Source organism: Nanorana parkeri, unplaced genomic scaffold, assembly GCF_000935625.1.
Source record: "Nanorana parkeri isolate BGI_ZX_2015 unplaced genomic scaffold, ASM93562v1 scaffold74, whole genome shotgun sequence".
Lineage (NCBI taxonomy): Eukaryota > Metazoa > Chordata > Amphibia > Anura > Dicroglossidae > Nanorana > Nanorana parkeri.
This window is the reverse complement of record NW_017306342.1, coordinates 1,119,531-1,132,403: the sequence shown is the minus strand read 5'-3', so window position 1 is coordinate 1,132,403 and position 12,873 is coordinate 1,119,531. Positions and strand designations below refer to the sequence as shown.

Genomic DNA, 12,873 nt, shown 5'->3' with positions numbered 1-12,873 from the left:
CCCCCCCTTCAGACCCCCCCCTTTACCTTAGAAGCCCCCCTGACATCAGATCCCCCTTTAACATTAGAAGCCCCTCTATACATCAGAGTCCCCCCCCCCCACTTTTACATCAGAATCATTTTAAACCTCCCTCACTTTCCTACATACAATTATGTTTTTATTGCTTCCTATGTTCCTTTTGGGGGCGGGGGGTGTGCCTCACTTCTTCTCCTCTTTGAATCCTTTCCAATAAACAGTAAGTGGGGAGCTTAATCATGACTTCCAGTTTTGTCCTGTACCCATCAAGGAGACAGTTAATGAGGAGCATTCTCCCAAATGGAGATTCAGGCAGCAATACATATTTGGATGAGGTTCGAGGACATCCACCCCTCATTCAAAGCTAGAGTTGGGCTTTAAAGACCTGATATAGAAATCCAAATTCATTTTCCATAGAGGTGCAACTACGCTGTTATTACCCCAAAATATTCCCCAAATCTCTCTGGTGGCCCATGTCTCATATCTTCCCTCTGTTGAAGTGCTGGACCCTACTTCAGACTCTTCAACATTCAGCTGCCATGATTTAACAGACAGGGGATGCCAGAGTGGAGATTATAATAGATCTTCTAGTACAGGGAACTGCTGTAGGGGCATACCGGGCTGCAGTATGTGGGCTTCTCTCCAACAGAATCCAACTACAAATTCTGTTTGAAGGCCAAGTTTACCTTTCTGACCATGAAAGGCCAAATCACAGTTGCAATGCTTTACTGGCTCCAATGACCAAAATGCTAAATGCACTTTTTTTTTTCTTTTATGAAGACGTGTGCGTTTATTATTTTTTTCTATAAAAGGAGGGATTTCTCTTTAAAGCGGTCTTTTTCAGCTGAGATAGTGGGGAGTGAACTGCTGATCCTCTTCAGGATCTGGGGAATTCCATTTACTGTAACAGTTTCAATGTGCTTGCCAGCTGCAATAATAGAAGATTTGGCCTTGTGAAAGCAAACATCAGGGTGTAGTTTCACATTTGTTGGAACTCTCTGAAGTCTCAAATTCTCCATCTCCAAGAAAGCTGAGTTTCCAACAGGGCATTTCTTAAAGAAGAAATCCGGGGGGAATGTACATTGTATTAACCTTTGCAGTGAGGCTACCCCAGCAACTGCTCTTTAGAACCTAGACAATAATGAGCAGTTAACCCCTTTAGTGCGGGGGTAGCCCCACTGCAAGGGTTAAAAAAGATTTCCCCCAGAGTTCTTTAAGTCATTATTTTAAAGAGTTGGTTTGCCCAAACATAGTTCAGTTTTGGTAGATGCTGAAGGGTTAAATCTCCTTACAATTTTTCATATCTGTCGGGGGTGCAGAGGTGAAAGCTTTTTGATTGAGTTCCTAGCCTGCATACTCAACAGATTTTCAATGTTTCAAGCAGAACAGCGAAATACACTCATTTTGAAAACTCACTTCTGTGTCACTCTGCTCTATCCTCCTATCAGCATACATTGCAGAACACAAGAGTGGCTCTTTGTGGCGCTTCCCCTCCCTCTCTGAAGTGCACAGTTGGCTGCAAGAGTCTAATACCAAGTCAAACTCAGGCACTTCCGCTGCTTTCATAAAAAAATGGTGTCTTAGTGTACTGAAGAACAACTATGGGGAAAATCTTATTAACCCTTGCAGTGCGGGGATAGTTATCTGCTCATTTTTGTCTAGGGACTAATATATATTTTTTTATATCTGCCTGGAGTTCTGCTTTAAAATTATTGTAAATCTTATCATAGTGGTATGAGTCGGGACATATAATCACAGGGAAACAATAAATGAAACAATACCCCCTTCTGTCTGATATGTCTTAGGTTTATTTTTGTATCAATAATTGTCACCATGGTACAGTATGTCTATTAGACAAAAAAACAACTTCCTCTCTCCTCATCTTTATAACATAGGATAGAGGGGTCCTGTAGTTCCCCAAAAAAATGGCTAAGAGCCCCTTGAGACATGACTGCAGAGTGCACAGGAACTTGTAAGCTTACTGGATTTCTGGCAGGATCGTAGGGTTATTTTTTGCACTTATCGAATAAATATTTATATGTGTATTTAAAAAAGAACTCCGGGAAAATTACAAATGAACCCTTGTAGTGGGGCTTCCTTGCACTGCAAGGGTTAAGTGCACATTTTACAGTTTAAAATAAAAGATATATGCTCACTTGATCCTGCGGTGGTGACCGCTCTGCTCTCTCCCCCTTTGTCCCAGCTGTGGTAGAGTCTGCAGGGACCAGCCTAGCAGCCAGGTGGGAAGGGAATTGGGTGAGTATATATATTTTTTTATTTGAGTCACTAGACCAAAAGGAAAATCTAACTCTTGCAGTGCAGAGGTGGCCCCACTGCAAGGGTTTCCCAGGATTGTGCTTTAACCCCTTCCTGGCCAAAGGCAGTCGAGTGAATAACCGAGCCGAAGTGAAGTGAGCCTGAGGGTCCCCACACACCTTACGATTATCGTACGATAATCGCGGGAAATCCCGCGATCGTACGATGATCGTAAGGTGTGTGGAAGCCGTGCGACCTCTACTACTGTAAGGTCGCACGACTTTAAACTTACGGACATGTTCGAAAACCCGCCGAGCATCGTACGATGTTCGGCGGGTTTGTGGCATGTCCGTGCGATAACAGCCGTACGGGCCGGTGTGCGCAAGAGCACACTGCCCGTTCGGCATTGCAGTCATCGGAAGCCTGCCCCTCAGGGGGCGTGGCTTGCGATCATCGCAAGTACGATCTGCCTATGCAACATAGGCAGATCGTACGTTTTTTTTTAAGTACCTTACAACCATCGCAAGACAGAAGTCTTGCGATGGTTGTAAGGTGTGTGCCCAGCCTGACGCCGTTCGGCTATTCACTTCAGCCCTGTACGGCTGAAAAACATCGGCTGGCTTCGGCTCCCTTCGGTTCAGCCAAACATGCTCAGCATGTTCGGCTGAACCGAAGTGCAGAACGCGTTCACCTCAGCCGATTTGTGAAATTGTACATTCTGCGGCGGCAGTTCGTCGGGTGCGGACGGGTCGGCGAACGTCGAGTTTTTGTAAGATTTTGATTCGCCGTCTCTGTGGACAATGCTGGACGCCATGATTGACCCCTGAAATACCTCGGTGAATCCATTTTTGTGCTTTTCTTTTATTGAAGGACTTGTCAACACCTTTTTTTTAACTTGAACACTTTAGTGAATGAGTAGGGGTACAAGTACTCTTTTACTCATTCACAAGGAGGAGCCACGTCTGGGTGCCCCTTAATTAAAGGGGTACACCAATGCAAATAAGCCCCCCTGTCTGCAGACCCCGACAACCATGAGTCAGGGCTTGTGGGGAAGAGGCCCATCAGCACAGGGAAAATGTGCTTTTCTTGCCCTTCCTTCCACTTTTTTCCCCCCATTTTGTGGGGGTGGAGTTCCACCTTAAAATTCCTACCAAAGGATTAGCCGAAGCTTCGGCTTAACCCCATGGCTCTTTAGTGGATAACCCGCTGAGTATAAAAGTCCATGTAAATAAAAAAATAACCTTAGTGCCTTACTAAACTTTAAATTTTAAACTAAAAAAGTTTTTTAAATCTTTAACAAAGATTAAAAAAATAAAAAAGTTTTAAAAAAAACAACAAGTTTAATAAAAAAATAAATGATAAGAAAATATAGTGCAGAGGAGGCTATTAAAGATAGGAGACAAACATACCACATTCTAAAACTGTTACACACTAAAATTGTATTTCACTCCTTGTATTTTGTGACCTATAACTCCCAAAATAAATGCATTTTTTTGTTAAAAAAAATAAGAATGTTTTGGGGGTTTGAAATAATCACCAGGCTTAAAATGTGCATTGTTACATGTGTGCAAAAAATTGCAAAAGAGTTAAAACACATGCACCAGGAAGACACCAGGAATATACACCTGCAGTGAATGTTTGCTGAATGTCACATTTACTGCTTTATAAATATACCCATAAATGTGCACGTAAATCCACTCAATGAACTTCTTTCATTGCCTTTTGGCCTATTAACCCCTTAGTGACATAGCTTCAGAAAATGTTTTCACTTCTGGGGACAGGAGCAATGTTGCCATTTTTGCTATGTGTTTGTTTAACCATAATTTCCATCTTCCGCATGCATTGCACCTACACATATTATATATTGTTTTTTAAAGGACAAAGTGGGGTTTAAGTTGATGTGACATATGCATATGTAAATTATATATTTTTGGAAAGCATAAGCTCTGTACAGTACATGGCAGTTGCAATTTTTTCACACAATAATTTTGCTAATTTTTATCCAGCTATATGATTAATTTTAGTGCACACAAGCACAATATAATGCCACGTTCCTAAAAAAATAAAAAAGATGAGGTTGGGCTGATTAAATAGATTCCAAGCATCTATAATGTGTGCATTTGTGAAAGGCCAAAAAACTACAGCAATCAAAACTGCCCATAGACGATGCTTTAAAACCCTTTACAGCTCATCATTTTATGGTTAAAGCTGGCCATACACCTTACAACCATTGCATGACTTTCGTTGTGCGATGGTTGTAAGTTGATTACAATTTCGTATGATCTGCCCATCTTGTAATGGCAGATCGTACTTGCGATCATCGCAAGCCCTCCCCGCTGAGGGGAGGGCTTCCGATGATTGCAGTGCTGAGTGGGCAGTGTACGATAATCGGCAGGTGCATGGGCACCTTAACAGTGAATGAGGGACCTAGAATTACTGCTCCCACTCCGATGTACATGGTGAAACCTAATATGTGCAGTTCAACCACCATTTTGGTATGTCTGCGCACCTGGTGCACATTTTTGATTCGTATGTACTAATATATACAGTATATTAGGGATGCACTGATACCGGTATTTTGGTACCGAGTACTCACAGTATATGTTAATGTGCTTTTATAATTAATTTTATTAAACTTCTTCCTTTGTTTGTTTTTTTTAAACTTAATTGTATTGCTATAACAAAGGTAGTAAATCAGATTGACTACTTTATAAATATCTCCCTTGGTATTTAAGCATTCTCGCTGCATTTACTGAAAGTAAGTCACTGACATATTATTATTCTTCATTAGTGTACAAATAAAAAGATATAGCAACAACTGTCTTCTCATAAACTGAATATATGCAGTCATTAGGCGAGCAGTGTATGAAGATTACAAGGATGGGAACAAAGTGTTTATTGTATTGTGCTTGTAGTCTGGGAGACTGAGATCTTTTGTTGAATAGAATGTTGTCAGCAGCAAAGCTTCGAATAAAATGCCGAATATTTGTGTGACGTGCCCCTGCCAGGCGCTGTGGCTGACAGTGTGGCAGATATGCTAAATAGATCTGAACTTTATTCATCAATGGACAAAGGTTGCTTTGCGGTGTGCCATATATATTTCTAAATAACATCTAGATACAAAGTACAAAATACCCAGATCCAGGTGTCACTAAGCTAGATAATGACATATAGTAGATCCTGTTTGTGTTTAGGAGGAACCCGAGGTCACTGCACTTGGAAATGGTGGCTGGTATGACACATACCTAGATCAGTGTCATCATATTGATTGTAGCTATCGTAGACCTCATTTATCAGAGCTTCTAAGAACAATGTCATGGTACATTGAGGACAAAGGAGTTTTGGAGAGAGTTTAGATGTGGGTAACTAAATTAATACAAAGGATGGAAAAGCTTACAGTGAAGCTTGGAGGAAGCAGTGCTGTCACTCGCTCTGTCATGTGACAGTGCATCATGGCAGGAGGTAACATGTTCCCCCTTGCCTGCAATCGCTGGGTATTTTGCAGTGGTAGCGACAGAAGATGGTGGGGTGGGGAGCAATGGACAGCTGAATATAGGGTGGTCGTTGTTTGGGCTTTATACAGTTCCTGTCACTTTGCCCTCACTAGGACCACTGACAGGGTCTCTTTTAATTGTATCAGTAACAAACAAAGAAGAAAAGATAGGGGTTTCTGAGCGGTATTACACCACAGCTTCAAATCTTTTTGTATAAAATTGATTTTATTATTCATGTACCATAAATATATATACAAAAAACAGACAACAGTAAATTGAAAAAAAACCTTAAAATAGATTCATTGTATCAGGAGTGTATACCCATGAATCAAGCTGTACATAACAGTTGTGGATCAAATGAATATTCGTTTTTAGATCAGTGTGTTCAATCCCTACACGTTTCGCAGCTTTGCTTCATCAGGGGATTTCTAAACTGATCTATTAGAAAACAGTATGTTCAATCAGTACATATCGACAATATATTGCATATATCAATTAAATCGCATAGAGTGTATAGAGAGACGTGTTTTTAGCAACCAATTCAAACAGAGGGAAAGCACACCACCACCGTCACCGTTGCACACCCGGCACTCACCACCAACTGGAAATAGCTGGATACGGGTGGAGCTCCCTGTCCGGAGTTTAGATGGAGAACCGAATCCTCCAATCTTAGCACTCCGTCCAGATCTGACACGGGGACCTCGGGGGCCACAGTAGGAGGAATTCCAGGTTTTTGGCAAAAGGACAGGGTTGACAATGGTGTTCTTATCCGAAATGTTGTTATGGTTCAACTTCCATATACCTGTTTTTACATATGATTGTTTTCATTTAGTGTTGCACATAAGGTATAAAACCATAGTCCAAAATCCTGTGCCCATATATACATATCTCTACGTGCCTCTCTACGTGCCTCCACCCTTTTGACAAGTTCTATAGATTGTGAGTAAGAACAAAACATTTTATCAGTAAGCAAAGTCAAGAATAACATATATGACGCAGTGGAAAAATAACAGGTCTCCTGGCGGGATGCACTGGTAATAATACTATTACAGAGGGTGCTGAAAACAAAAATGGCTGTTTAAGCTAGTAACACAATGCATATTTATGTCATTTTTGGTTTTGTCCATGGTTCCACCTCAAGTAGTGGTTATTCCTCACGTTAAATTAGAAAATGTAAGATAGTTTCTAGACAACTGGTCAACAAATCCTTAGCAGTTTTTTTTCCCCCCTCTGTTGGATCTATTGCTATTATTTAGCGGAGGGGAGCATGATAAATCGAAACACCCTTCTATATAGGAGTACATATATGTTGTGATGTTGGGACGGGGGGGATTAGATGGGTTAATTGTTTGTTCATGCAGTGATGATGGTTTTCGAGTATTTTTGAAGGCTCATGTTATCGGTCTATAGTCCAGTATAATTACATACTGTTACCAGCTTGACTCTAATTTTAATTAGGATTATTTAATCACTCCTTGGAATGCTGGCACACACCGCCTTGTTTTTTTCAGCTTGATCATTTGACCTCATAATTAACTGATTATTCCACACACTAGTAAGAAAAATCATGCAGCACATGCACATTACAACTGACAATTAGAAACAGCCTTGCGAGACCAACACACATCGTACAGATCAGTTGAATAGCACCGTAAATATATATATATATATATATATCCTCATTTGATGAATATTGTATTTACTCCAGTCTGACATCAAACACATCAGTCTTCAAACAATTGGTTTATATCCAATTCACACACGCCTTTCACAGCCTAATATTCTTATAATGGTCATATTTATTATATATGCAGCGCTTTACATACTGCACATTCACATCAGTCCCTGCCCTCAAGGAGCTTACAACGTAAGGTCCCTATCTCACATGTATACATATACATTCAGGGCTGATTTAGACAGGAGCCAATTCACTTTCCAGCATGTTTTTGGAGTGTGGGAGGAAACCGGAGTACCTAAAGGAAACCCACGCAGCACAATGAAAAGGGTTGGAGAGTCAGTACAGGGTACATGCTGTGATACTGTATCATCAATTCACAATACACCAAAACCTTTAACATCTTTTCTCATACATCACAATGAGCCCAGTATAAATAGTCTTTCTGTATCTTACTACTCAGCATCATTATTACTCTATTCCACCCAAATAACATAATTGAATTTACGCCTCCTTTACAGAACAATATGCTCTGCAAGTGCAGAGTACTCTGACTTGTAATGTGAGTCACCGCCGTATTACCTCAGCGTTGGAACATCTCATCATTTACAGCTTTAGTAATACTTGATTGTGACCCCAACGAATAATAGACAGGCTACTCTGATCCTCATACCTATGCAGTCTGATCTATTCGCAGTATAGAAGTGGATGTATTTTCACAAGCGTGTGCTGTGCGTGTTTATTTTTATGTTGACCTTGGTGACATTGTCACTGGACAGCATTAGTTTTTGTGTACACACAATTCATTGCAATGTATAACTATAATGGGCCTTTAGCTCAAGGAAATAACTGTGTTTTGACTTTCAACTTTTTTCTAGTATTTATCATATATATGCAAGTTTATTTCTATAGAAGCAAAAATTGCCCCCTATCAACAGGCCACATGAAGGGGACCCAACCTCTGGTGTCTCTCATACCAAAGCTCACCAACTCCAGCCAATATGTGTTTCGTATTTTCTGGCTGGAATGTGTAAGGAGTTGAAACCTCTGTTGACTTTTGACTATGTCTCTCAATCGCTGTGTATTTTACCACTGTCAGACAAAATAGAAAGTGTGTGGAAGATCCCACCCAATAGGGACACAAGCCGGAATAAAACATTTCATTGAAGAGGTAGGAAAACTTAAGAACACTGTGAGCATTTTATTGCTATGTCCCCCCGTTGGAGATTTGCCCAACTTCTTGTCCTGTAAACAAGTGTCAGACTGATTTATGGTAGTGAAATTACATAAAGTATATATAATCTAACATCTCCTTAACAGCCGCACAGACAGACTGTTTGGGGGAGGAACAGCAGGCAGAGTGGCATGGCCGCTTTGATGCACAATGTTTGCAGTGTTCCTGCTGCCCCCTTTCTGGCCAGAGCATCCCAGGTTGCTAAGAGCTAGGTGGAGAGAAGTGTAAGGGCCATACACATCTCCCCACTCAGTTCTTAACAACCTGGGATGCTCTGGCCGGCATCCCGCCCAGCTCTTGACATCAATGGTTGCCAGGAGCTAGGCAGGACGCTGATCCGGTCGGGAAGGGGCGGTACCACTTAACCACCGCCTCCTCCCTGGCAGCCCCAGGCAGCAAAAAGGATAGGGACAGCACTACTTGTGTGGAATTAGTCAGAGCTGTGTTGAATAATGATAAAATAATAAACTGGAAGACCATAGATTCTTCATTGTTCTGTTGGATGATAGTAATGGCATAGGTGTACAAGGGCTTTTGTAGTTCCATAGAAGTTTTAAAAGGTCAGATTGGAAGGTCCTTGGAACTGGAATAGGTATTCCTGTAATCTTCTTAGTACTGTAAGTTATAGTTAGAGCTTGAGTGTGTATTTGAGATAAACTCTCCATACATTTTATAGTGATAGACTTGTGTCTGAGAATTTAGGCTGTCATTACAAGTATAAAGGTAAAGGGTCACAGTTATCTTTGTCAATTTTATAACCAGATAGACACCCAAAGGCAGGGAGTTCAGCAGGTGAAGTATCATACAGTGGGCCGAGCCTTTACTTTCTGTTTGAAGAGGTTCCGTGGGTCATTAATAGAATATAATTGTTCGTATATAATGGCATTTTGTATTCCGTGTTTTACATAGATAATAGTTTTAGAGCTTGTGTTCGCAGGCATTTGTGTCGGTGATGTTTTTCCTCCCATACAACGTAGTGGGAATAAATATGTTAGGATGGGAGCATGGTTTATGTCTTACTGGCATTTCCACTCTTATACTGATTATAGATATGCAGGGTATTTTGAGGTCATATAAATTAGGTAAGTATATAAACTGGATTTAAGATAAAAATACGTGTATTGATTTTGAATAAAAAAAAGTAAGTAACTGAAGTGAAGGGGGTTTTCAGTATTTGTCTGGTGTACATTGAATGTCTCCCATATTTGCCTGGTGTATACTGTATACTGTATGCCTGTATGTTTGAAATATTCCAACCTAGCCACTTTGTTTTTCTTGTATGAAGTATTTTTTAGCAAGGTAAGTTTCTGTAATAAAGTTCTACCTGAAAGCCGCAGTAATAACCAAAGATATATAAAAATTGTGCTGTGATGTTTCATAAAGCAGTGCACACTTTTGTTAAATAAACTGGAAGAACCTGAGACTTATGTGCACTCATTATAAGATTTTGTTTCTTCTTGCAGCTTTTAAGTGAAAAAATCAGCGGAGCGGAAGGAACAAAACTTGACAATGATTTTCAAGAGATGGAAAGGGTAAGATGAAATGATTTAATTTGCTTATAAGTAATTTAAAGTACTTATATATAAATTGTTGGACATTGCAAACTATTTTGGCAAAGTTTTTTCAACTGTCTCACTGTATAACGATAGAAAAAGTCTTCAGCAGATGAGAGCTGGGTGCTGGGATGTCTATTGCATTGGTTTAAACGTTCTTTAAATCTAAGTGGATTAAGGAAACACCCCGTGTACTGCTCTATATCGGGGATCTTACCTGGAACTCCAATCTCCTTTTCTTTTTTATAAAGATTTCAAACTTTTATGTACAACTTTATTTACAGATTAAAAAGCAAAATGACAGTTGTAAGTGGAGACTCACCGATACTAGTATCGGTGCAGATACCAAGTATTTGGCCAAGTACTCGTACTCACCCAAATGCTCCAATACCTACCCCAATACCGGAACTTCCGGTCAGAGGACAATTTCCTCTGACTGGCAGAGCCGTAGGGGGACATGGAGCGGCCTTCCTGGGCAATCAGGAAGTTGGGTGACGAGTAATGACCCGCCTCCCGCCTCTGATTGGCTGGAAAGCCAGCTCCATGCTGATTGGCCGAACAGCTGGCTCCTTGCTGATTGGCCAGGAAGTCATCTATGGACTTTTTGGTCATGAAGGGGTTAAAAGGGAAAACCTTATGCAAGGAACTGTGGATATTTGCTATTTTTACCACAGAGTTTTATAGCCGCGCTCTGTATATGATTTGAGAAGATCATTTTTAATACACTGGTCTGGTGCTTGAGTGTACACTGGAGTTCTACAGCGCTCACATAGTACCTGCAGCCATCTAAAGCCCCATATTAGATGGCTGCGGGTACTATGTGAGCACTGTGTAATTTTTATTACTGTTATATGTATATAATTGTATGACTGAGATAAAGTATTAGATTGTGAGCTTCCTTAGATTTGAGTAGTTTAGTGTTCTGTGAAGGAGCGAACTGAGTAGGATATGTCAATGTTATATAAATAAGTAAAACAAATTACCGAAATTCTATTATCTAAATAAAAATAAATTCTGCCGTACAGACAGGCGGCCATAGCTGCAGCAGGCTCCCAAACCTTCCTGTCACAGCTAAATGCCACAATACTTCTGGGTATTGTTAGAACTTGCTGATAAGCCCCACCCCTCACACATTTCTAAGGGGCTATACCTATGATGGGCAGCCACAATGGCCAATAGGAATGTGCAGGAGGTAGGAATGGGCGGGCAAGCTTAGGCTCTATCAGTAAGTGTTGAAGCTATGGCTGTGAGGACACTCGATATTTACCACAGCAGGAGGATTTGGAAAGCCAAGATATCTAAGCCCAAGAGTAGAAATTAAATATATGAAAGTTTACCAGTTCATAGATGTAGTTGTTACATTGATTTTCCTTTTTAGGCTTAATACATTTTCTGCAACTACAGAAAAAACCCCGCTGAACCTGCCAGGGATCCAGTATCCTTCGAACTGCCTGTACACTGAACTGATATCACAAACAAGATTATCAGTTTTGTAATTTCTCTTCTGTGGATTACAGAACACTTCCCTCTATGCTATGGAGAGGGGGAGAAGTTTGAAGTCCAAATCAGAAGAGCAGCCTAGGGTGACAATGCTGCTCCTCCATAGACAGTGCAGTGAACAGTTAAACCTAGAACAGGAAGCTAGTTACTGGCAGGATTACTAGGGGAAAATAAATAGAAAAAGAAAACTAATGCAGCCAGCACATCCAAGGGCTGGTTAACTGCAGTATAATAACATTTTGCTCTTGGGTTTTGATAAGCGGGTTTAAAGGCTACGTTTACCTTTCTGACCATGTTTCATTGCCCCTTTCCTTGCCTGAATCATGGGGCTGGCTTGTGTTCATGTATTCATTCATGTAATGGCTCGTGTACACACTAACAATCCTATCAGTCACCACACTTGTAGTCTATTCATTCTTACTCTTCTCCATGTTACTGAATATCCATACCAAGCTTTAGACATGGACGGTAGGAAGAGTCTGTAGGAGCCAGGGCATTTCACCCATGATCCACTAATCACAGTTGCAATGCTTTACTGTCTCCATTGCAAAAAAATAATAATGTATGTTAAAATAATGATTTTTTTTGTTCTTTTATGAAGAAGTGTACATTTTGTTTGTACATTTTCCTTTAAATAAATAGCCAATGAATGTTTCACATTTTCCAATGTTCTAACAGGATTTTCTGTCCTTGTAAATGTCTTTTATTTTTCTCTGTGAGGACAAATATTCACACTACATAAATATGAAAATAACTCTGGTTCTGCAATAATAAAAGATTGTGTTTTTTTTATAGAAAATTGATGTCACCAATAAGGTGGTTGCTGAGCTTCTTTGCAAATCCACAGAATATCTGCAACCAAATCCAGGTAATGACAATGTGCAGACCTTTCAGAATCTCCATTCACATGAAAACAAAGAAGCAAATTATAAATGAAAATCTCAGTTTACACAAAAACACCTCACCCAGTGTGTCCATCAAGAAGGGGTTCCACTCACCCAATTGAATTTATTCTAGTAGTGTAATAGGAGTGGGAGCAACTAAAGATAGTGGGGACATCCATGGTGGGCAGGATCACTTCTAGATGGACTGACCCTTTACAACGAATGCAGTGGCGGAGCTAAGGAACAAAGGGCCCAGGTGCAA

General features: G+C 40.4%; 1 protein-coding gene across 1 annotated transcript in view; it reads left to right on the top strand.

Annotated features, from left to right (window-relative positions):
• The window catches only part of SH3GL3 (SH3 domain containing GRB2 like 3, endophilin A3), a 113,593-nt gene that overhangs the window by 64,352 nt on the left and 36,368 nt on the right, over window positions 1–12,873 (top strand). Inside the window, exons 2-3 of the mRNA XM_018576687.1 lie at window positions 10,138–10,206; window positions 12,523–12,595. Of these exons, the coding sequence (XP_018432189.1) occupies window positions 10,138–10,206; window positions 12,523–12,595 (142 nt within the window). The remainder of the gene's footprint in view (window positions 1–10,137; window positions 10,207–12,522; window positions 12,596–12,873) is intronic.